Source organism: Athene noctua, chromosome 8 (assembly GCF_965140245.1).
Source record: "Athene noctua chromosome 8, bAthNoc1.hap1.1, whole genome shotgun sequence".
NCBI lineage: Eukaryota > Metazoa > Chordata > Aves > Strigiformes > Strigidae > Athene > Athene noctua.
In genome coordinates this window covers 15,381,125-15,405,819 of record NC_134044.1, presented here as the reverse complement: position 1 = coordinate 15,405,819, position 24,695 = coordinate 15,381,125, and the positions used below count along the sequence as shown (strand labels likewise).

At 36.8% G+C, this 24,695-nt stretch overlaps 1 protein-coding gene across 18 annotated transcripts in view; it reads left to right on the top strand.

Moving 5' to 3' along the window:
* The window catches only part of DLG1 (discs large MAGUK scaffold protein 1), a 170,355-nt gene that overhangs the window by 14,229 nt on the left and 131,431 nt on the right, over positions 1–24,695 (top strand). For 17 of the 18 annotated variants that reach the window (XM_074912557.1, XM_074912554.1, XM_074912553.1 and 14 more), the window contains exon 3: positions 178–344. In XM_074912557.1, coding sequence (XP_074768658.1) covers positions 178–344 — 167 coding nt within the window. Of the gene's footprint in view, positions 1–177; positions 345–11,659; positions 12,167–24,695 lie in introns of those variants that run through there. The other variant, XM_074912575.1, reaches the window with a different exon arrangement.

Genomic DNA, 24,695 nt, shown 5'->3' with positions numbered 1-24,695 from the left:
AGAGAGTGAGTTTATCCTGTGGGGAGGTTCATGTGATCTTGGTGATACAGCTTCATCTATAATAGATAGATAAAGTAGTAGGTATCTAATTTGTTTTGCAGGAGGAAGATGGTGTTAAGATCAGAATGTTTTAGTATCTAGAAAGCCTAACTTCCTAATTTTTTTTCACATTTTTAGATATTCAAGAATTTTATGAAGTGACCTTATTGGACAATCCAAAATGCATTGATCACTCTCAGCCATCTGAACCAATACAGCCTGTGAATACCTGGGACTTCTCCAGCCTTCCAAGCACAACAGTGACATCAGAAACACTGCCGAGCAGCCTTAGCCCAAGTGTAGAGGTAGGATATAGAAACTGCTGTTTTATTTTTCTGGTTGAGACTATTAGGTCAACATTGTTTTCTATACTTCCTTCATTTTATAAAATATTTATTTGCATAGAAAACTTACATTATTAAGATCAATAGTCATAGGCGATTTAAATATTGAAATGTTTAGTAACAGATGTGTGCCTTTTGCTTAGTCAAAAATTTATAAACTTGTTTGTCAAGTGTACCACTACGTGACCATTAAATTGGATTTATGCTTTGAATTTGGAACTTTGCAAACAGGCTTGGTATGCTTGTACTCATCCATACTGATGACTCTTCAGTCATTAATCCATTAATAATTTGGGAAATCTGCAGCTATATCTTTCTGATAGTAAAATTTTCCATCTGTTCATAAGAAATTCTCTGCAACTTCCAGCTGTGTTCTGGAAGGACTTTTTTTTGAAAAGTAGATGAATGCAGTTGTCCCTAGTGAGTAGTTTGAAAACTGAGCAGGGAAATGCACGTTGATGTGTATTTTCCTGAATCAGGATTTCCCTGTTCAAGTTACAGTGTTGTTGATTTCTCTTGCATCAGACCTATTGTTTGTCTCCAAAGAGGTGAACTTTGTTTCAAGTGTGCTTTCAGAACAGACAGCATTGGCAAAGGTGTGTGAGCTTTAAGGCGGTGTGCTGTGATGACCCGTTTTAATGAAATGGTAATAGAGCTCAGGATAGCACTGGGGGGAGAACAGCCAGAGGACCAGTGCCGCAGCCTGTAGGGAAGCTTGTAAGCTTGTACTACCCAGCAAGGTAAAGTGGTAAGGATGCTTTACTGAGTGAACACTACTAGAAGCTGCTAGGTCTGTGTAAGAAGTCCTCTTAGCTGCAGAACATAAGTAAGTGTGTGATGTGCTGGGGGGTTTGTGTAGTTTAAGAAAAGTGCTTTTTAAAAATTTGTCATGTTGAAGCTAGTATGAAATGCATCAAAAATGCCTTAAAGGAATCTATAGAGAAAATGCAAGAGCTGTTTTGTGTTCTATTAGAAAGTAGAAAATGGCTAGTAGATAAAAGATGAGTCTAGCCAGGGTTAATATTGCTGAGATCAGTCATTAAAATATCTTTACATGAAAAACCTGAGCAGACTAGGTATACTGTATTTTTAGGTTTGTAAGTATTTGAACACTGAGGGATTAAAAATCTAGTCGAACTTGCAGTGTAGGAATGGATGATTTTCCTTTGACTTGTTTTCTTTAAATCTTATTTATACACTGGAAAACTTAAATTATATGTCTCTTTGGAATCTTGGTTACCTGAAATTGCTTAGAGAAGGCCACTGTCATCATAGTCACCTTAATGAAATTTTTCTCTTAAGAATTACCATCTTTGGACAAAAAGGAGTAATGCTAGGGTGTATGAGAAATAGTATGGAAAACACCATTGTGCTATTTACTTGTATGCCATAATCTAAATCTTAGGCTTCAAGTGTAGAACGTCTCTTTCTGAAGGTATGATGGAAAAAAAGTCTCTTAGAAGCAGGGGCAAAATGGACTGTAGCCAATAAGGTAGGCAAGGATAAGCAAAGTTTATTTTGTCTAATGAGGGGTTTTGAAATAAGCTGATTCTAATGAATTTCATGTTTGCATGTGCAAACAAGTACAGGGAATGATTCTGCAGTCTTTTCATAGCTCCTTGAAGGTGATAAACGAGCCAAATAATAGCCATCATAATTGTTGTAACAGTTTTGTCAAACAGTTTCTTTCTAATGTAGTAATAGTTGTGGTAGGAAGAAACAGTAGATGTGATAAATTCTGACTTCAGTAAAACTTCTGGCACGGTTTAACAGGCTGTCTTTTGAGATAATTTATCAGTTAAAGTTTCTAAAAAATGCATCCTAGTTTGAAATATTAGTAAAAATATCCTGATGAAATTATAAATTAAACCATGGGAGGACAATGGTGTGTTGCTTCAGAAGCCATGGTCAGTTGAAGTCATTAATGGGCAGGCTCTAGTTCAGCAGGACCAAGTACAGTGTCCTGCACTTTGGTTGTGTTAAAGTAGCATAAAGAAGTTGAATAAAGTAGCATAAAGAGGTTGAATAGTTAAAGTGGCTTCTCTGGAAAGATCTGGGTCATTTTTGAATCTTAAGGTGAGTCAGCCATGACATGTTAATACATGAAAAGAAACACCTTATTGACGTAAGTGTGGTGTAAAACTGTTCTGTTCTACTTTATCTGCGTAAGGGTTTTCTGGAGATGTAAAATTTAAGGTACTATGGTGCAAAAAGATATAGAAGAATTTAAGTGCTTAGAGATTGACAGGGAAGTTTGAAAAGCTTAAAAAGAAATGAAGACTGATAGAAAGATTTGGTGCTGCTTAAAAGAATTGAATACTTAATTGGGAAACAGTTTTCCTTTGTAGGCTAATGTAGAAAAAATGAAGATAATATTTTTTTGCCTATATAAGATGTATTAGATTTATACTATAGTAATAGGCTTAGCAAAAACATTTTAAATGTTTTTTCAAAACACCAGAATAGCTGTATGTGGGCAGTCTCCTTTACTGAAGGTCTTTAAAGGCAGTGTAACTGTCTGAAATGGCTGAAATGTTGGAGTTTTTTGTTTTTTTAATACACCTTGGAACAGTGAAATGGACTTGAGGGTTTATTTCCCTACCGAGCCATTTTGTTGTTTTTCCAACCATGGCACAGGTTTTGTGCTTCCACTATAGGGGAAACTTGCTGAAATCTGAAGTACAGAATAGTGCGTGTTGTTTAATTCAGACTTTGTGATTATTCTCCCCCAACCCTTTACGGAAGCTGGAACGCTTATCCTGTAAAAGTTTGCTTAATTTGCGACCATGATGTCCACAATAAGAAAGACTAACTTACCAGCTAAAGGGTAGTGTTGTCCTTGTTTCTTTCCAAATTTTACATAGATGCATGTGAAGGTGCAATTTAGTTATGAAGTTGCATCTTTAGTTTTTATTGCTTTGTGCTAGTAGACTGCCAGTGTCCATGACACTGCACCAATGACAAGAGACAAGGTTACTTACATTATCGTGGCAAGGTTACTAACGTGTTATAAGGAAGAATGGCCTAATTTGGGAATTCTCACCATAGACTTAAGTGTATGTTCTCAGCTGAGCTATTTGCTGGATAATACATCTGCTTCTCCAGTACAGTCTGGTGATCATGGTATATAGTGTTACCCAACAGAACCTGATATAGTGTGAAATACTTGGTCATTTTTCTAAGTGGCCTAGATTTGAACATTTATGAAAAAGCCACCTGTCTTCATTCAGATTTTTTTTGTCTCAAGTATCATGTGAAAGCCAGTTGTTTGACCTTTGGTATATGAGGGTCAGGTTTTACATTTACTGCTAGTATTTAAAAGCATAATTGCATATATTGATGTTGATCCTAGTTTATGTGAAACTGAAACCAAACTTTTCTCAGTCTGTTGCCTAAAGTAAATGTTACCTTGTAGAATACTGCTTCCACATTATAGTTGTAAAGATGGACAGTTTTGAAGAGTGATAGTTCACTGTTGGTTTCATTTGCTTTTTCTAGTATATCTGAATGTCTTGGCTTAGCTTTCAATTATATAAGAAAATTGTTACAGTAAACATATCTTGTACATTTTGTCAGCCTTAATTCTTTCTTCAGTGACTGTTCTTTGATTCATACACTTGAAAGGCAATAACTTTTCCTCAGTATTTCGAAATTTCATAAAAATTATGAGGAAAAACTCTTATTGTATAAGATATTGATAAGAATCAATATCTTTAGTATTGACAGTTTATATTCCACATACTTGGTATGTGTAGTACGTGGAAAAGTAATGTTTTTATCTCGTGGAACTTAATGCATTTTTGTTTCAATAATATCTTGCTTTTCTAGGTACTTATGTTTAATATTTGGTTTTAATCAATCCAAGGGCATAACAATTCCAGTACAGCATGTGTTTAATTCCTTGTTTTGCTTGCTGGAATTTACTAGAGATTGGAAGAAAGTTGAATTCAGTATATCTGATTTTCTTCATAGCAAGCTTTTTTTTTTTAACAGAAACTGTCACTTTTTAGATTTGCAAGGTTGCTGCCCAATTTGGTATTAGTTCATTAACCAGATACAACCTGATCAGCAGACCAGATGCACTTCGAGATTATTTTAGCTCTATTCTGTTGCTTGACAGGCTGGTAGGACTGTAGGTGGTAAGAACGGAACACTTTTTTTTCTTGCTTGCAAATTGTTAGCCTTCAAAGTAATACCTTGCAACCCTGTTTCTTTTACCTTAATGTTATATTTTTGTTGTAGTTATTTTGGGCCAAATGAATATTCTTCCAGCTGACACTTTGATGGTATATGTGAGCGTTTCTTGAGAGTGGGAATATAATGCTCCCGTAAAGTGATTAAGGATTGTATTACAAGAACTTTCTACCCAGCTGACTTTGGGAATGACTTTTTAGCAATGTGTGCTTGTGTATATACATAGAATAGTGGTATACAGGCTTAGGTTGTCTGAGGACTTTTGATGGGACATAGCCTAGTTCTGCTTTTGCCTTCCTGCTTCTGGTTTGAAAGACTGGAGTTTGTAATCCTCTTAGGTTATTATTGTGTTAGAGAAAGTTAGAGCTACAGATTGCAGTTTTCCTGTTCACAGCAATCTGTCATCTTTTCCATGCTTTGTTTCCTGGAACTTGCTTGATGGTTTTATTTGTTTTATTCCCCAGTACAAAAAGATGAAGGGAGGAAAGGAGAAATTTAAGACAGCGATAAGCAGGAAAGGAATGTTAATCTTTTCAGTACTAGAAACTAGCAAAAAAAAATTAAATTTGGAAAGGGTGAAAGGTGCATACCTTTTTCTTACGTGCATTAAATACTGAGTTCTATGTATGTGTTGGCAAAGTGGCTAACAAATCTAGAGATCTCTTAATACTAGTAATCGTGTGAGAAGTATGTGTACAGGAGGGAGCAGTCTCTTAAGCTGTTGGCTGTGATATGTAGTGCCATCTGTAGGTGGGACAGTTTGTGTTTTAGAAATACGACGTGAAACTCAAATCACTGGTAGAAGTCTCATTTGACCTGAGTAGTGCATTGCTAAGGAAATAGTTGACTTGTGTCTTTTTTTAAAAATCTGTAGGGTATGTTTCAATACTGTGATTGATTTAAATCTGAAAAGCTAAGTTAAAAAGTGTTTGCTGTTTAGCTTGAATTAAAAATAGCCACAATAATTTCATTTTAAATGTTGAAAAAAATCCCTACTGAACACTGTCTCAAAATAAATGTTTTGTCTTAGGAGGTGGAACTCGATCTGGAGTGTCTCACTGTTGGGCTAACGGATTGTTGTATTTAGTGAGTAATGGTGGCAGAAGACCTTTGGTCTGATCTGTGGTTTCCTGACGTATCTGCACGTGCCCACATGTTGAGAGTCTGGCTTGTAGAGAGACTGTATGGCATGCTCTCTTTAAGGCCTTTTGCCAATATCTTTTAATAAAAAGAAAGCAAAAGAGCAAGTAAGGAAAATGGCTGAAATTATAGACATGTCTGAAATGCTGGGGTTTCAACCCCAAGCCCCAAATTAAGGTTGACATATGGGTGATTCCCACAGCCCTTCCCAAAGGGGGGGTGAGTTTGCCTTTAGGCTTCCCTCCAGGGTGGGGCCGGCCTGGCAGACAGAGCCATTGGGTAAATGAGCCCAGGTGTCTGCATTCAGTAAGCAAAGGTCAGGTGTCCACTGAGGGATAAAAGCTGGGACCACTTGCAGGCAGGGGCAGTGTCTGTCTGTGGGGTGGAGGCACTCTGCAGAGTTCCCTGTTGGGGAAGGATCTCCTGCCTCCCTGGGACTGGGCTCCAGTCAGGTCTGGCTCTTGTAACACAAGCTCTGTAGGGATTCGTTATGTGGCTTGCTTGGTCTTATGTATTTGGCTTGTTGACCTGGTTGTCTCCCATCCCCTCTATGGGAGACTGTATTTCACTGTTTATTCCACCCATTGTTAGTTGTGTGGTGTCATTGTTGGGATCACTGGGATTGATGGCAATTATGTATAATCTGATTTGTTTGTACCCCCAGCAATCACCCATGTACTGACCCTTTTGTATCAAATACAGTTTGGTTATTGGTTCATCTTTATGCTGGCTGTGTCCTTTATGCTAGGCCTGATAATTGGCAAAACAACGTCAGCTAAATTTGACGCCAAGGTGGGGTGGAAATGAAACTCTAAACATCTTGGAATCATAAAATAATTCACTCACCTGTGAGGTGGATCAGATTGCAAAGGGTTTCAACCAGCTAGGTCTTGAAAACTTCCAATGATGGGAACTGCAAGACTTTTCTGGCTGAGCTGTTCTAGTGCTTGACTGCCCTCATGGTGAAAAAGCTCCTCCTTATTTCTGATTGAAAACTGTTTCAATTTGTTTGGTTCTTCATGTCTTTCCATCATGCACTTGGCTCTGTCTTCTGGGTAACCTCATTGTAGGTACTGGAAGGCTGCTTTTAAAATTCCACTGAACTTTTTTCTCAAAGCTAACCCAAGCCCTGTGCCATCATTCTCTCTTGAAAGGGCAAGTCTTCCAGCCCCCTCACCATCTTAATGGGCCTCTGCATAACTTGCTCCAGGTTATCAATATTCTTGTTATACTGGGGAGCCCAAAACTGAATGCAGTATTCCAGATGCCTTATTAAAAGTGCCAAGCAAAGGGGAATAATAGTTGCTTGATATTACTGACTGTTTTTGCTACTGCCACTCTGTTAGCCTCCTTTGCTGTTAAGGCATACTGCAGGCTCGTGTACGGTTTGCTCAATATCTGTAAAAAGACAATAGTCAACAGGAATGTTTTGAAAAGGGATAGAGTTAAGCTAACCTGATTTTTACCTACAATATGGGAATTGCTTTTTTTTACAAAGCAAGTGGTAATGTCTTTTTAACCTTTAAGACTGACAGCTTTGTGTAACTTCTTGGTAAGATGAGCTGACATAGTGTAAAGAACTTTGGATGTATTGTTTCCAGTGGAATGAAAAAAATCTGTCTGTAATCGGTAGCAGTTTTTGTATTCAAAATGGAATGGTGCATCAAGCAACATCTTAGAGGAAAACTTAGAAAGAGATAACCTGCATATATAGAATACATTATTAAAGTGGCAGGATACTCAAGTTCTGTTTTTCTGTTTCTGAATTTTAACTGCAGTATCCTCACCTGGCCTTTACAAATGTAGTCAGTTGTACCTGTTTTAATAACAGCTGTTCTGGGAAAATCCCACACCTATTGCACTGTCTTCAAATACCTTCTTTGCCTTAATATTTATAAAGATTCAGTACTGGCTAACTTGAAAATATGCTATGTCTGATTGTTGTACTCACTGTTATGATACTGGTCCTTTATGCTTGTACCTGTATGTGTGTATTGCCCCTTATTTGTATCAACTCCTTTTCTGGAGAATTGGTGTGTTTATTTTATTTGAGCACCTTAATAGGGTATAGTCTTGGGTCACTCAGGAGCCTCATTGCTTTCTCTGTGTTGACTAATGGTATTTGGCTTGCTATGTATTTTTGCCTTCAATTCTTGAAATCCAGACTGTTTGTACAAATAAAAGAATGTGAATTTTGAACCAAAGCTAAAAAAGTCTTCCAGGGAAGGCTTCTGGTAAAACTGAATGCAAAACCAAACAAACAAAACCCCAGTGCTCTGTTCAGGATGTGTACACAAGCAATAAAAAAAATCTGCTATTTCTAAAAAACTTACCTTTTTCAATTCCGAACTAAATAGATAATCTTTATATAATAGATAATCAACAAAAAATGATGTGAATTTGGTATCTAATTATGTTGGGGTTTTGTAATAACTATATCTTGCAGCTGGGATCAAAGTTAGCTAGATAAATTAGGTTACAGCATCTTACAATTTCAATGCTTTCTTTACTAAAGTAACTGAGAAAATGCTTGTAGTGATGATAGTGCTTGATCTTTACTGAGTCTTTGAAATGTCTTCTCAAATATGCTGAGGTTGGGCCATTGACATACCCTTAAAAAGCTGAGCTGAGCCTGCTTCTCTGGTTACACCTGTGACAGCTGTGTGTTATGCAGGTTTTCTCACAGAATCTGAGAGAGAATTATCATTTAAATAACCATATGCACTTCTAAATTTTCCAATAAATGAAGAAATAATTTATCTGCAAAATCAGTATTTTCCAAAGCATTGTTTTAGTTTGCATGATTTATTTCTAAGCATGGGTTACCTGTGCATGAATGTTCCTTCAGTTATTTAGTGACTTTGTAGATAGAATCTCTTGCCTTGGAAAAAGAATAAGCCTGTGAAGGCACAAAAAGGGACTTGCCAGACATAACCTGAAAGAATAGGTATATAATTCAAGGCAAGAAAAACCTATCTCATTCCTTTGTGTTTCTCACATGAGAATCATCCTTTGCGTTTTGATGTTAATGCCAAAAATAATGGTGAATGGAAATACACCTTTTTTCTTCTGGCCAAACTGTATAGAATATAGGTGTTGCTGATGATTACTGAGATCACATGGAACTGACAGGACAGAGAGGTTTATTTTCAATAAGTATGAATGACATGAAGAGATTGCAGTGCTTCTCACCAATTCACTAGAATAAGAGTGATTTTAATGGCTAGCAGTACTATGTGGAAATGTCTCTTCAGTGCATGAAAAACCCCATTTTTAATGCATTTCATGATTTTTGATTCAAGTTTTGGTGTGTCCTTTAATAGCTTTTTGTTGCTCCTCACAATACAATTTAAAATAAATAAGGTTTTAAGTTATTTCATTGAATTGTTTAATTCCAGTAGTTTTAGTCTGATGTCTTTACCTAGTTCTCAATTTGAAAAAAACTTTCTTAGCTCCAAAATTAACACATGCTTGCTCATTCAAGGACTTTAAAAATTTGTCTTCAAGAAGCTATGTTATTGTTTCTTGTGACAATGCAGAACTTCATGCATGTTTGAATCTTGGTCAATCTTTCCTTAATATTTATTTTTTTATTTTATGAAGAGTCTGCAGAAAGTGCTTTTGGACTAGAAAATACTTTGTGCAGTGCTCTCTTTTTTTTGAGTGCTTATTCACCTGTGTAGTATATTTATGAAAAATGTGTATTGGTGTTTGCCACAAATTTTTTTGCTTTACCAGTATGGTATATGTGTGGTGTCTTTTTCTTTGTGGACATTCTCTTGTTTGTGCTTAGCTGAAGATGGGTCTTGTGTGAACTGTGCAGTTACCAGAAGGGCTTTTAATGCGTTATAGTGGTGCAGTGATTGGTAAAGGGCTTTAATGTAGCTTGGTTGTACATGCTATTCTGATCTGTGCAGTGAATGTGTTACTACTTCTCAAGCATGCTTGTTAGAGATGACTTTCTGTGCCCTCTGAAGTGTTCAGTGCGCCTGTTCATGTTGAGCAGTCTGACCCACAAATCGTCAGCAAAGAAATGCCTTTTCCCCACCTCTCTGGATAGGTCTCTTTTCTACATCTCATGGTTTGCCTTGGCAACCTGACAGATGTTATGTGCTTTTGATAACAAGGCTAGTGGGCCTCAGGTCTTGTTAAAAGGACCATAGGGAGTGGGAGGGGAAAAAAATGTGATGATGATCCTTAGTTCCTAAAGAGTCCCAAAGATGGCAAGAGAAGAAAAAATTGGGGAAAAAGTGATTGACCCTGAACATAAACTGGTTGTAGCCAGGATTAGTCTGCAGAAGCTTAGTCTTGAACCAAGGTGGCTGAGAAAAATTTGAGTGATGAGGAAGTATCATTGACCTTTCCCTTCACAGACACAGTGTGGGGGACAAGCCCAGTTTGTGTGTGTTATTGAGGCTCCTAAAGTGAAGTTTGTGCAATGTGTAAATGTGGATTGACTGAAAGCCTTGGACTAGTCCAAGATATTTCTGGGGCAGACACCGCACATGTGCTAAGTCACCCAAAAATGCATTTTCTCCATTTCCCTTATTTTTTTGGATGCTTAACACTTTGTTAATTTCTCTGAATTTTACAGTCTTCATGACAGAAGACTTTGGAAATTAAAGGATAATTTTTGTGGTGTACCTTGTGTGCACTCAGCTATGACAGTCATTTTTTTTCTTTTTGATGAAGAGGGAAGTTCCATCAGCTTAACTGGTGCTTTTCTGCTTTCTGAAGTCAGAAGTTTTAGGCATCTGTCTGAGCTGAGAGTTGTCAATCTGGAAGATGTGTATTTTTCCCATTGATGCTTTGCAGCAGTGAAAGCTTCACCTAGGTGTTCACAGTAAAAATTCTTCACAAACTTTATAGACAATGTAAAACTGAAAAGTATCTCTGCCTTGATTTGGTGGACACACAGGGTAAAAATCCTGGCCTTGGTGGCTGAATGTAAGATTTACTTTGAAATTCCATTCAAGCTGAGGGGGGTGTGTTTTTACTAGCATGCAATCAGGCTTTTATTTAACAGTTTAGGATTTTTGTGGTGTGGGTTGGGTGTGTTTTGTTTAGTGTGGTGAGTTTTTTTTAAATTGGAGGATTTTTAATGTTCTCCTTTTCCTGTTTGTTCTGTAAAGGTACCACCTGCCTGCAAAATAAAATGTGTAATTTTAGGAAGAGTACTTCCTTTATTCTTAACTTCTTATTTTCTGCCCTCTCCCCTGCCCTTATTGCCCCCCAGCCTGCCACCCTCCTAGTATATATTGCAGAGCCAGGGAATCAAGTAGAGTAAAGTTGCAGAAAACTTAAAAGGGATAGTGAGAATGCTCTAGATACGTACTTAGGATATTCTAGAGTCGTTTGCTGATGTGAAATATAATGTTTGGCTATCTGTACATCTTCAACTAAAAGCAAAATGATGCAGATGAGATTTAATAGCTTGAAATTATTTACTGAATTTTATCAGTATACTTCATTGTGTTTGTAGCTAAGGTGTTAGTGGGAGACCTAGTGGGACAAGATAGCAGAAACTGAGTTAACTAGTTGCTTTCAATGCCTCTTGTGGGAAATTAATGTAATAAGGTTCATAGCAATGTATAAAACTCTCAGTTTAGTGTTTCATAGGACATAGAAGGGTTTTTTGTGCTCAAGTGTTTGACCTTTCCCAGCTGTGCTAATTAGACAGAGAAGACAATGCCTGTGCATACAAACTTTGCCTTGTCACTGCATTACAGCCTTACAAAAGGAAATGAAATTCTAGGTTAATTCGAGGCTCAAAATAGCGTTTCTCTTGCAATATGCATTACTCTTTCCTTGCCATTTTCTTCTCTCCCTGTTCTACATGGAATATTCCATTCATTACTGCCTAAGAAATCAGTTATTTTGCAGTCTGCAAATGCTGAAATGACGTTAGAGGAGAAATACTTGCTTGCAACCAAAACTATTTTTGAACAAACGCTTCATTTTAGAAATTGTAACCAGCTAAGAAAAGCTGAATTGAGATTTTTTGCTGTAAAATAATTTTGTATTGCATTTCATCAAATGATTCCCTGTGATGCTCATGTGTTAGGTAATCCTGAAAGAGGAGTATATGAAATAGAATACGAGGAGGTACTTAACTGGTATGGAATAGGATTTGACATCTTTTGTAGGATATTTTCCAGGATAAATTTAAGTTTTTCAGACATAGGTAATCAAAGTAGGTTAAGAATCTTTCATGAAACCTAAAGCATTTGTATTTTAGACTCCTTTTTTTTTCTCCACGGTGTTTCTACCTCTGAATGAATGCAAAGGGAAACCTGGCACGCATTCTACTGTTTTGACTATTAAATGTGTGCTATTTCTCGTTCTGTTGAGATGGTGTTTAGCTGTGATTGAAAATAAACCTTTTAAATGTTTGGAAAGATACCTGCTATGCTGAAACGATGGATTGCTTATGCATTGTAACAACAAAGGTAAGATTGCTAAAGCTTTTGATTAATGCCTGCAATTTTGGAAGTTCTTGTTGAATCTTTTTTCCAGATTTTCTCAACCTGTAATGAAAATGTCTTGATGGTTTTCTAGTGTTGATTTTTAACTTTTAACTGTACAGATTGCCAAAATAAATTCTGTAGCTGTTGCTAAGAACAATCATAGATGTTAACTCTTCTAAGAGCCAATTATGCCCATATTGAAAAACTCAAGTGTGGTAGAATGATGAATTTTTTTGTCATTCTGCAGTAAGACTCTCTTCTACAAAAATTCACTCTTTTAAATGTGCTAGAATAATAGTTTGCTTTTTATTCCAGAATGAGGAATTCCAAATGATGTTTTACATGTCCTGATAAAGGTTATGTTTAAAATAATCATCAAAGAGAAGATGAAGAATCTGGGAAGTCCTGTTAGGGATGATATATTTCAGGATGCTTTGTTATTGTGACATTTTGCTACTTTGAGATGAAGATACCCAGATTAGCTTAGTGTTGTTACTTCTGTGCTAGGATAAAGTTTCACATATGATTGTTTTTAATGCAGTTCACTTGTAACTGCTAAAGGTAAAATCTGATGCATAAACAGAATGTATTAGTAGTGTGCTTGTGAAATATTGACTTGGTGGGTTTGGTGTTTTGGAAGCTTTTTATTTTCTTGCAAGTGGTAAACTGTTCTGTATTGCTCCCTTTTCCCTGGATGTTCATATATTTTGCAGGTGTAATTTTTATTTTTATCAAGCTACTTTGACTTGTAGCATTATTCTGGATTATTTGAAACCATAAAACTTGTTCATACAAACACCCTTCCCAAGAAGTATAATAAAATTGAATATCTTTGAGAATATTGTGTAGGTTTAGTAATAGCTTTTATAAAAGAAAAGATCAAGATGCTTATTGGTCTGGTTGACACAAGGAAGCATAGGCTGATTGGAATGGGTAAAGTTGCCTTGTGTCACCATTAAAGGAGTTTTTCTAGTGTTTTTTGGGGAAGTGAAACATACCCTTTAAAATCACATGTGATTTAATAATATTCATTTGTGGCATTTCTCCTTTAGAATATTCTCTTGTATAGTGAGATTAGGATAAAATATTAATTCCTTGACTTTGGTCATATCAATATGTACCTTAATTTTGTTGTATTCCTTTTAAAAAAGGGAAGGACAATGATGTCATTTTCATCATTGAACTGCTCAACTTCAGTTTTATTTTGTGTGCTTGCTTACCTTCCCATATCTACTTGTCTAAGAGCAGAAAGACAACTTATATAGAAAGTTAAGCCAACAGATGTGTTCGGGGGGGGAGGGAGCATTGTTTTTTAGTATGGCTAGCCTAACTCTGAGTGCTAAGCAAGTAAGACTTCTCACAGAACTACTGCTCCGGAGAGGAAGAGATCATCCAGTCTGTACAGCATAGTTTTAGATGGGCTTAGACTGATCATGCATTTCCACCTGGAGTTATCGGCACTTAATCCTGTCTGCCTGTTTCATGTGAAGTTTTGGCCTCATTTAACTAAATGCTGTTGTAGTACCTTGTAGCTTCAACTAAAGCTGTTTGTATAGTGCAGCTTAAAGAATGGTTTGCTTCCCCATGAACATGTATGCATCTGATTTGAAAGTTGTAGTCTGGTGTAAAATACATTGCTTGGTTTTGTACATAAACCTATTTCTGAAACAAAGGAAAATGAATGTTTATAAAGCAATTTTGAAATAGGCGTTAAAGAAATGTGTGGTAGGATTAGTAATAATGTTCCCCTTTCTTCACCTTGAGTGATGGAGTATATGAAACAATTTGTTGTTACTCTTTATTTCTGAATAGAGAGAGAAGAATTTGGTCAGGTGAAATTTCTAATGAATTTAAGAAACCTTTCATAATTTGGTATTTGATAATTCTGAATTAAGTAAATCAGAATTAAGATGTAGCTGTGATGGGTGAACAGGTTGTTAAACTACTTGGTCCTGTCTTCTAAGGTCTAACTGGTTTACTTTGCCCGAATCTAGTGCAAAGAGTACTGATTAATGCAGTATTTTTTTTCTCCTTATGTGGGCACATTTGGTTTGATGTAGGTAGGCAAATTTGCATCACTGCAACCATGGATACTATTAAGAGCAGGCATGTGGGCTGAGCTTACAGTAATGATTTTTATTTAAGTAACAGTTTTAAATGAGTTCATGGCACTTAAATATACAGAATATGAAACATCATTAATTTTTCCAGAAAAACAATTTTTGAGCAGTCATTCTTAGTTTGCTTGTTTGGTAGTATACTTTCAGTAAACCAGCTGAATTTGAAGTGATGTAAAATTTCTTCCAGTAATATTTCTAGTAAGACTAGTGCAAAAGAATGATTCTTCTGTACCATTTTTATTTCAGAATACTAAGCAGCATGCTGCCTGGTCTATACCAGAGCAGTATTGGTCTAGTCCAGTACCTCATTTTGACAGCAGCCTGAACCTGATATCTCAGAGAGGAAGCATGTATGATGTATCAGCCTGTTACCAAGGGAGAAGGATGAAAGTTTTTTTCCAAGTTGTTAAACTTAAGTAATGAATGCTCATAAATTCTGGGTCAGCTCTATTCTGGGTGAGCACAGTGGTGTGGCTGCACAAGATGGGAGGCTGTGTGGTGCCTGACCACAGGAACACAACTACAGCCAGTGTGGCAGAAGTTGGAAAGATGACGCTGAGTTTGTGTGATTCCCACAGATTTCCTCACTTGTTGTGCAGTGTGCTGTAGTTCTGAGTCTCATTGTTGTCAATTTAAAGACTTTTTTTTTTCCTCCTCAATTTAAGTGATTTGTGCCTCTTCACCTACCAGTTGCAACTGTGAAAGGCAATGATAATCTCTTGCAAGAGATTCAATGCAGTACTTAAAGCAGAGTCAGCATCAACTTCAGACCAGGTTACCTAGGGCTTTGATTACGTGTTGTAAACCCCCTTGCCCTGTCCCATTTTAACATTGTCTCTTCTGCTGTGCATAACGAGGGCCAAGCTTTGTTTTCTTGGTAACCCTCTCTTAGACATTGGAAGGCTGCCACTAGCTCTTGCAAAGCTGCCTTTTCTCCAGGGTTGAACAAGCCCAGTTCCCTGAACCATTCTTCATTGTGCTTCAGCTGCTTAACCATCTTGGTGTCTCTCCACTGTACTTGTTCCTGTATTGCAGATATGACCTAACAAGTGTTTAAAAAAGAGTAGGGAGAGATTACAATGCAAGTTTTAACCTTGCAGAGATACTGTGTGCATAAAAACTAAAAACTTCAATGTTGTTAGGAAATAAATTGTGGTAGAGGCAATTGTGTGAAAATGGAAATAGCTAAAATCTAAGCTTTTATGTATAAACTTGATGCAGAAATTACTTGGTGGACTCAAAGGAGGATGCTCTCTTAAAGCAGAGGAACAAAATACAGAATTTTGTGAATTTAAAATTGTAGAAGAGTTGGAAACACAGTTATGTGGGAAATTATTACACTAAAAGCTTAAGAAATACCATGAGTACTAAATAGCCCACAACAGCCTTTCCAAGTTGGCACATGTGAATGATATGTTTTGATGGGTTTTGGCAAGGGATTTCATTTTGCCAACATTCCATGTCCTCACTAAAAAGCCAATTGCTTTCCAAACATATTTGATTGGATTTCATATAAAGCATAGTTATCTGGTGAGCCAGTTGAGTAGTGCTAATAATACACCACTTGGCTTTGATATGCCATCTGGTTATAGTGTTGAAGAAATGCGTGCAGAATCAGTCATCATAAAAACTTTGGGAAGTGGAAAAAAAAATGGTGCATCACTAATGTTGGCAGTGCCAGCAGATGGTATGAAATTGCTCTTGCATGTTATCTTGAAGTATAATGCAATGCCAAAGAAACAGCTGCCTACTAGATAGTTGGTGTCAAAATCAAGGATGGTTGTCTGCAGACTTAAGGATTGCTTAACTTTCATCGGGAATAGGAGGCCAAGTGTGTGAGTAATGTATGACATAGGTGGGGTTTAAAGGGTATTTGACATAAACAATGAGGAATACAAGCAGAAAATACTGATCTTGTGGCCATGCTAGGAGAAATAATGTCCCAAATGTGCGTGTGTGTGTGTGGTTGCAAACAAGCCTTTAAGAAGCTTGAAGTTTTAATACACAGAATGGTCTTGGGTGGGGGGGTCATGCTTTGAACCACTACGTGGCAAAGAAGCTCAAGGCGACACAAGATACCATAAGGTTGGTTAAATCCAGAGGTTGTAGCTAAAAAACTTAAGAAATACTGCATTACAATTCTGTGGGTGGAACTGAAAGTGGTTTGAGTTTTGAAGATAAAAAAGTTTGAAGGTGATAAGCAAGGACACCGAGTGATGAAGATGACAGTGGTGGAAATGATAAAGGAACCTGGTATGTAAAATCTGAAAATTGTACGAAAAGTTGTACTAAGAGAGCATGAGAAAATAGACCAATGTAATGCAAATAATAAGTAAAAGTTTGCATTCTTACTGTATCGATTTCAAGGATATAATAACCTTTCTGCATTTAACTTCTTTTTAAGGGAATTCTATTAAATTCAGAGTTATCTTTCTCTTAAGTGTTACTTGGTATTCTCCCAACCATCCACCAACAGTTTAGGACTCAAGGACTTCCTGGGCCAGGGGCAATTGCTGTAGTAATATTTGGCACTCTCTGATGTGGATTGTCTAGTCTCACCAAAATGCACATAAAATACAAAACAAAGGTATAAATCTGTGGTGTATGTTTCATATGCAGAGCATCTCCAGAGATAATCTCTGTTTACATGTGTTTGATTGCTCTTTCTAAATGACTGCAAGTATCCAGGGTCATTTCACTGGTACACTAAAAATTATTAGAACTGGTGGTTTACTGGACAGAGACATCAGTGAAGTTTGTATTTGTTTGAGCTTGTGTGCTTGAAGAAACTGGATACCATGTACCTGAGATGCTTATATGAGGCTGAATCTTATGTGAAGATCTTGAATCTTTGTGTTTAAGTTCATACTCATTTCCCCATCTGTTTTAAAAGCTGCTAATTAATACTACGAATAAATGATGAATTAGTTACATTTCGTTATTGCACAAGTTCAGAGGGTGTTTTGGTTGGGAATTGACTGTAGAGCAGATAAATCAAATGCCTGTAAAATATCAGTATTTCCAGCAGTTGAATTGAACAACATGTGCACTGACTTTGAGAACATGGTATGGAATATGTTTAGGTTGGAGATGATGAATACTGCAGTGAAAAAGGAGAATAACTTTCTGAAATAAATCCTATAAATAAGACCCCTTTAAAGCATTTTCACAACTCCATTTGCTTGCCTGGAACTGTGTGGGTTTAATTCAGAGGAGCTGATAATTATAACCTGAGTAATTTTCCAGGTAGGATTAATGGGAGCAGAATATTGAAACATTCATTCCTGATCAGTTTTGCTTTGCTGTCCGTGTTTACTAGGGGGAAAGAATTCCATCTGTGGCTTCATGTGACAGTGATCTGATCTATCAGGTTGCTGCTACTGAGTGCTTCTACCTCCTTTTCTTCACTGTTCACCTATTAGGAACCTAGTAGAACCTGGTGTGCTTTTCTGCTGGCTGATGAGGTGAAAGCAGCTCTTGGAAAAGGTAGATGCTGAGTTGGAGAGTATTGAGCAATTAGATTGACTCAGCTGCCTGTGAAAAGGCAGGTAAAATAAGACCATCTCAACACTTAGGAAGGAGAAGGAGAGGAGAGCAGTGATTCTCTCTTCAGCACAATCAAAACGTTTGCTTTGTTTGGCTGCTGCACATGAAACTGGACCCTCAGAATGAACAGCTTTGGCATAGTTTCCTGTTGTAATGAAAACAGTGGGTGAATAAACGTAGGGTTGTTCGTAGTTGGACATATGGTCTCCAACATGATTCCTTCAGTAGGCAGAGGTATTTAGATTTCTTGATGGAAGAAAAACAAAAGGCTTCCTTTCTTGAAATGAGATTTCAGGGTGGCTGAACTCATTGGCTGATTATCTGGTATGCCACTAGTTGCTTTTGTTTTACTAGCTGGCACCATGCTTGATCACTTCTTTTTTTGTGAACGCAGTAGCACCAGGGCTTTGTTAACGTGAGGTGTGTTTTTACACTTTATTCAAGGCTTAATCATACCCACTGACAATAAGTCAGGCTATTACTCATACTTTCATAAGTGGTAATAATGTTACTTGAATCTCATTGCTAGGACTGGTATTTACCAGACCTAAAAAAAGTAAAACAGAAGACATCTTCAGGTGAAGACCATCACTGTTTAAGTGATATTCAGCCTTGTTTTGGTGGTGGCTTTTTTTTTGTGTGTGTGGGGGAGATGCGATGGTTGAGGACTGTATGCTGCCACATATTGTGTTTGGAGGAGGGAAGGACACACTTTAATGAAATTCTGATACATACTAAAAGAGTAACTGAGGGCTGCTGTCTTTAAAGGCCAGTGTGGGCAGGAATCATCTGCATTTTCTGAACTTCTCTAAATGCTCAACTGAGAATGAACAGTCGTTAGGGTGTTTTAGTGACAAACCCATACTTCCTGGAAGAATGATTCCCTCCTCTCCATTGTGTGAAAACATGAAAACAATAATTACTTATTTTGTCTGTGTGTGTACTCTAACAGTGGTTTACTTTGTGCCCACAATATAATATGTTGAGGACATTTTTGCTCCTTTCTTATCCTGGCAAGGCTGAGTGTGCCAGCCACCATTCCAATTTCTTTCAAATGTGCCAATGAGATGGAGCACTCCAGTGCAGTGAATTTTCGTTCCTCTGTGGCCTATTCTTTCCTATTGGAAAAAGTGTGATGGTTGCATTTAGCCATGTGCATTTGGAGTGCCTTTATTACCTATTGAAGACACCACCACTGAGGAATGTTTTGTTTGCATATGAGAGAGATGATGTGCAAGTTGTGTTGCTCAAGCTCCAGAGATTTTTCTCTTAAGCAGACTACAAAGGCTCTTCTGACTCAGGCTCTCACACCTACTGGGGTGGTGGGCTGGCCAAATGAGGGAGCGCTGAATCTGGAACTGAACAGTCACACTTCTTGCATTCTTGTACTTAGTTTTCATTTATTTCCATAATAATTCTGTTGAAGTCCTTGGAGTGTTATAATGAAGAACTTGGTCTGTTTTTCTTTGGTAATTAGAAGATGGCCTTTCACTTTTTGTACACTCATCATTTCTTTGAAAATGTATAGTAATTCAAAATCATGCATGTTTGGCTTCTAGTGTATTCCTGTATCTTTTTGTAAATGTTTTAGCCAGAAAGAGACTTTCTATTCTTCAATTTGTTACTTCTCTATTTAAAAAAAAAAAATCTTTCACATGTGGTAAAATGCAATTATTTACTACAGGACTGAGTCTGAAAATCCACTTTGCTTTAGTTTAGAAAAGTTCAGTAGTTAGATTGAGTACAGTTTTCCTAACATGCACACACCCCCACCCCCAGCCAACCAGCAAAAAACCCAACCCTCCAAAAAACGTAAGAGGAAGCAATGTCTGTTATAATCATGTAATCTAGAGTGATGATGCTGTTGCAGTTTATTAAAAAAAAAAAACAAACCAAACAAAAAATAAAAAGCCCTCTACAAATCCAAACCACCTTTCTGCTGCTATTTGTGTTTAAGTTTGATAATAACTGTAGCTCAAGAAGGCAAAGGTAGGACTACTTTATCACATGAAACTTCTTTTATCTGTGCTTTCATCTTCCTTCAGTCTAAGGAAACAATTAGGGAATACTGGGGTTTAAATTGAAGTTTGACTCTATGGTGTAAAAATTCCAGTTAAGGTGAGGAGGACTGGTTAATTTAGTGACCAATTACTAATAAACACATGTAGAAAATTTCCTAGAAATAAGCATTATCTTTTGTATGGTGAGAAATGCATCCATTTTTCTATTTCCTCACTTCTTAATAGGTAGTTTACAGGATTGGATGTACTCAGCTGGTTTTATGCAAGTAACTGGAATTTAGGTGACTGGAGAGAAGTTTGAGGTTGGGCTAGAAGCAGTGTGGTTTTTTATAACTCCATTCCTGATCTTACTTCGATTGTGACAATGTTAACACTGTTTTATACAGTGTTACATAAGTGCCACTCAAAGCTGTACATACACAGCTGGAAGTACTATTAGAGCAGTGAGGGAAGTGCTGTCTGGCAAGGAGAGAGGGGAAAAAAAAAGCCGGAACAGCTTGTCTTGACAAGGTGGAGTATATGTTTCCGAAATTGAAAGATGGCAGTGACTTTTCAAAAATGTTGAAATGGGAACAATAAGAGTTAAGCCAAAATAAATTAAAGCTGGAAATCAAAAGGTTCCTTGCTGCTAAAGTAATTGGTTCAATAAAAAGCCTTTTATAACAATAATGTAGATAACACAAACTTGTTATGATGTAGCTGGGTGATTTTAAAGATCATATTAAGGTGGTTTTTTTATTAAAGGTTTAGGTTGTTTGAGACACCTAGCAGAAAAATCTGTCTCGTTGCATAATTTTGAAGGAAAAGCATCAGATTGGTTTGGATCCAAAAATGAGGATTGTCAGTCATGTACGTGCTGTTTGTAGCTTATTCTAATGTAACTCTCCTGTCAAAAGATTGTAAAAGTATGTGTCTGGTAATGTTAAACAGGTAAATTAATTTCAGAATAGGATTGTTTCAACTTCCTAAGTACTCACAATCCCAAAACCTTTACTTTTTTTCCTATTAATTGTTTCTTCATGTATTCATTCAGAGAATAAAATCAAAATGAGTTTTTGTGTATCAGTTCAGTGCACTGCAGTTTACAAACAGCATGCTGGAACAACTTCGTAGCAGTTTATAACTATAATGAAGGAAATGAAAAAACTGTCAGAATCAACTTGTAATTTCTCTGGTTTTGTCTTTGCTTCAGTTCTGACACTTGGATATCATAGTGGATTTTCTTGGTTTGTCGTTGTAGGATCTGAAGTGTATTTCTATAAAATGAAGACCTTGGAAAAAATATAAAACAGGAATATATTTTACTATAGATTCTCGTGTTTCACGTACTTATCTTTAAATGCTGCTGTTAGCAAGCGGAGAAACACTTTCGAGTGGAACTGGAGAAATGCTGCCCTCTACTGCTTATAAAGGGTCTTTCTCAGATTAACAAAAGCAGGACAATGCGGGTATCTACACTGTCGAGAACTTGGCAAGGCTTTTTCAGTCCAGTGTGCGAGGAGGTCCTTTTGAAAGGTAGAGGAGGTCTCAGAATTGTAGTATTAGCTTACAGGTTACAGGGCTAGCATTAAGTTGTTGGTTTGATCACGAAGCTGTAAAATCTTTGCTGATGTTATTGTATTTTTTTTGATTCCTACATTATTTTGGTATTCCTATATATAGGTAATATCCTTCCATATCCACCGTAATGTGAGAACTGGCAACAGTAAGCTATTTTTGGTTTGGTGATCTGTTTTTTCTATGAAATATTTTAAAGGGCTTTTGCAAACTCTGGCAAGTACTGTTTCTATCCTTTTCCTTTCTTCATTTAAACTTGTGTGTTTTCAGTGTCTTCAACTCTGTATGATGAATTCCCTTGTAGCCTCAAATAAAGATACTAGAAATCTGAAAGTTTTCTGACTTGCCTTTTGTAGACACTACAGTGCACAAATGCATTAAAACTTTTGTAATTTTCTTTCCTTACCCTTTTTTTGTTGTTCCTGTTTGTTATTGTATTAGCATCTCTTTAACCAATACTTAAGATGCCCAGTGGAAGCCTTGAGTTGATCCAAGTCTCTGATGTGGTGCCAGTAGTAGGTGATGCAAATTGAATCCTTCAGAGTACAAATACTCTTTTAAAAACTGAAGCATTGTCAAATACAGTGAATCAAGAGTGCAGTGAGAGTTAATTGGCAAGGGTTTTTCCTATCTTGAACTTCCTGCTCTCCAGCTGATTTGGTGTTGCTAGAGGAGCTAAGTGTGCTGTTGCCCATAATGTATATAGCAATAATTATGCCATGGTTAATCCCTTCTGTTTTCTTTATGCTGGACTGTTCTCCAGAAACCACTGATGTATCCCATCTCTTTCAGGTGTAGCAACATTTTTCCTCTGCTTTATTGCTTCCTGTTGTTTTAGTTCAGTTGTAGCTTGTGTTAGTTTTGGACCACATGTAACAGAATTTGCAGAAATGAAGTCATAGCTGCTTTCACAACAGATAGCTTCTACATGTTTAAAATATGCTTCAAACAAAACTGCTTTTTTCTAAGATGCACTGCTTTACTTGACAGAGCCCTTCTCACATCTAGGCTTTCATGCTTTTGCTCAAGTGCCAAGCGTTAGTAAGACCACTTTGACTAGAGTTGAAAATATAGTTTGAAAAGAAAATTAAAGAGCTCTATGGACATGGATTTTTTTAGATTCAAAGTTGCTCTTTAAAGATTTTTTTTTTCTTTAAACCTCTTACCTGAAATAAGGAGAGTATCTGAATTATTTGATTGCCTCATGCAGCCTCATCTCAGTGGTGGAAGTGAAGGGAACTGGTTTGCTTTGTTGTGACCTGACTGCTTTATTGATGGATCAGATTGTGATGCTGTGGGGAGAAAGCAAGATAACTCTTCTGCTTCCTGAATAAAGTGTCTGTACTCCTATCAAAAATACCTTCTCTGTTAGGTTAGTGTGAGACAGGGCTCATGTACTCCCTGAAGTCACCTACAGATAGATATCACCTCTGGTTAATGATTAAAAAGGAATTCTTCTGACAAAATAATAATGCAAAATTAATTTCTTCTACACAGTTGGCTCACTTAAACTGAGGAGAGTATAATGTAAGGAAAAACATATGAGACCAGAATTTTCATCTAGCCTAGAATTCTGAGTGTGACTGTTAATTCATCTTAAGAAAAACATTGTAAGTAATGGACAAGCATTCACTTCAGCTGCTGTCCTATTCCAGCGGGCACCATCTTAAAGATTTCCTGAGAGTGATTACACTTGTACATTTTTCTAGACCTTGATTTACATTTATCTACTATTTTGTAGTTTCCTCTTGAACATTTGATGTCCTTGGCAATGAGTTCTACAGTAGTTTCTTCTGTTTACTTTAAAACATCTGCTGGATAATTTAATTGTCTGCTAATGCCTGTGTTGTCTTAAACAGTAATTGCTTTTTATATGCCTTTTCTATGCAATTCATCTTCTTAAAGATCTCATATCATGTTCCCATGCTCAGCTGCTTGCTTTATAAGGTGAAGTGCTTTGTCAGTTTAATCTTCTCAAATGGAAGATACTGAGTATCTTTATCCTTGCTGTTATTCTCTGTACTTTTTTGGGGTTTTTTGTTGCTACTTTTCTCAGATGAGATGATCACAAATGTTTTCAATAGGCAAGATTTGTGAACATCTTAAAATTACATAGAGAAGTAATTTTTCCTGGTTTTCTCCAACTTTGTTTTGAAAATTGGAACTCAGTTGTTTTGAGCTAAGAGCTTTCCTCCACTTAGAGGAGTTTTTAAACCACCAACTTTTAAGGTACTATTTTTCTAGGTGTGTTTCTAGGTAACAGAGGGGAGAGGGAAGGTGAGAACGACCTACATTTGCTATAATATGCTGTTTTGCATTCACTCAGGTATTTGGGTTCTAACTGAAGTAATTTCAAAGCTGAAGCAGGGCACTGTTTTCTATAGCAAGGTACTGCATCTTGTTAAAACATACTAAGAATAAATAGGCACTTTTGAAGAGTTGTGCAATTAGTTTGCCAACAGCTGCTGGTGTTTCTCAAGGACTGGTGTGTATGTTGCCCTAGATTCCTGCTGAAGTACTGTGGTTTAGAAACATGTTTTAATATGCAGAGGCTCTAGGATCCATAAGTAGGATTGATTTTTTACGATCAATATTTCAAAACTTTACTTCATAAACTATGGATACAAATCTAAACCAAAGTTAAGTTTAAGATGCTTATGTTGCATATGATTAATAAACTTAAAAACAGTGATTTAATATTTATATGCTTTAATAGTAAATGTTACCTGTTTCTGAAGACTGCTTTCAGCAGTAGACCTCATTGTCAGCTGAAGTACCTACTGCTATGTTTTTACTCTAGTAAGGGGTATTCCTTGTGCCTTCTCTCAAATGATAAAGTTTTGGAGGGAGGGAGAAGCATTGGTAAGTGAAATATAACTAAGGTGGACAGGAGTAAGTGTGGTCAGGGTAATGGCACTTGGTAATAATAAAGTATGTAAAGCATCACTGAATTCTTGGTGAAGTTTGGCTTTAATCTGACAGCAGTTTTCACTGTAAGAATAAGCATTTTAACTTGTGTTAGCATTAAGATAATTCAACCTGCTATAGGAAAATACAGTTTCAGATACCTTTGTGGAGCTCAAGTTCAGTTTAAGTAACAGTCCCCACACTTCTCATTTAAGATGTTCTGTCATGTTTGTAACTTGCCTTTTCAGTTTTTAAAAGGCATAACACCACCCCCACTCCTTTTTTCAGCTTGCTAATTACTTATTTCGTCCTTATTTGCAAGTTCTGAGATGTTACTGCACTGGCTACCATATTAATGAC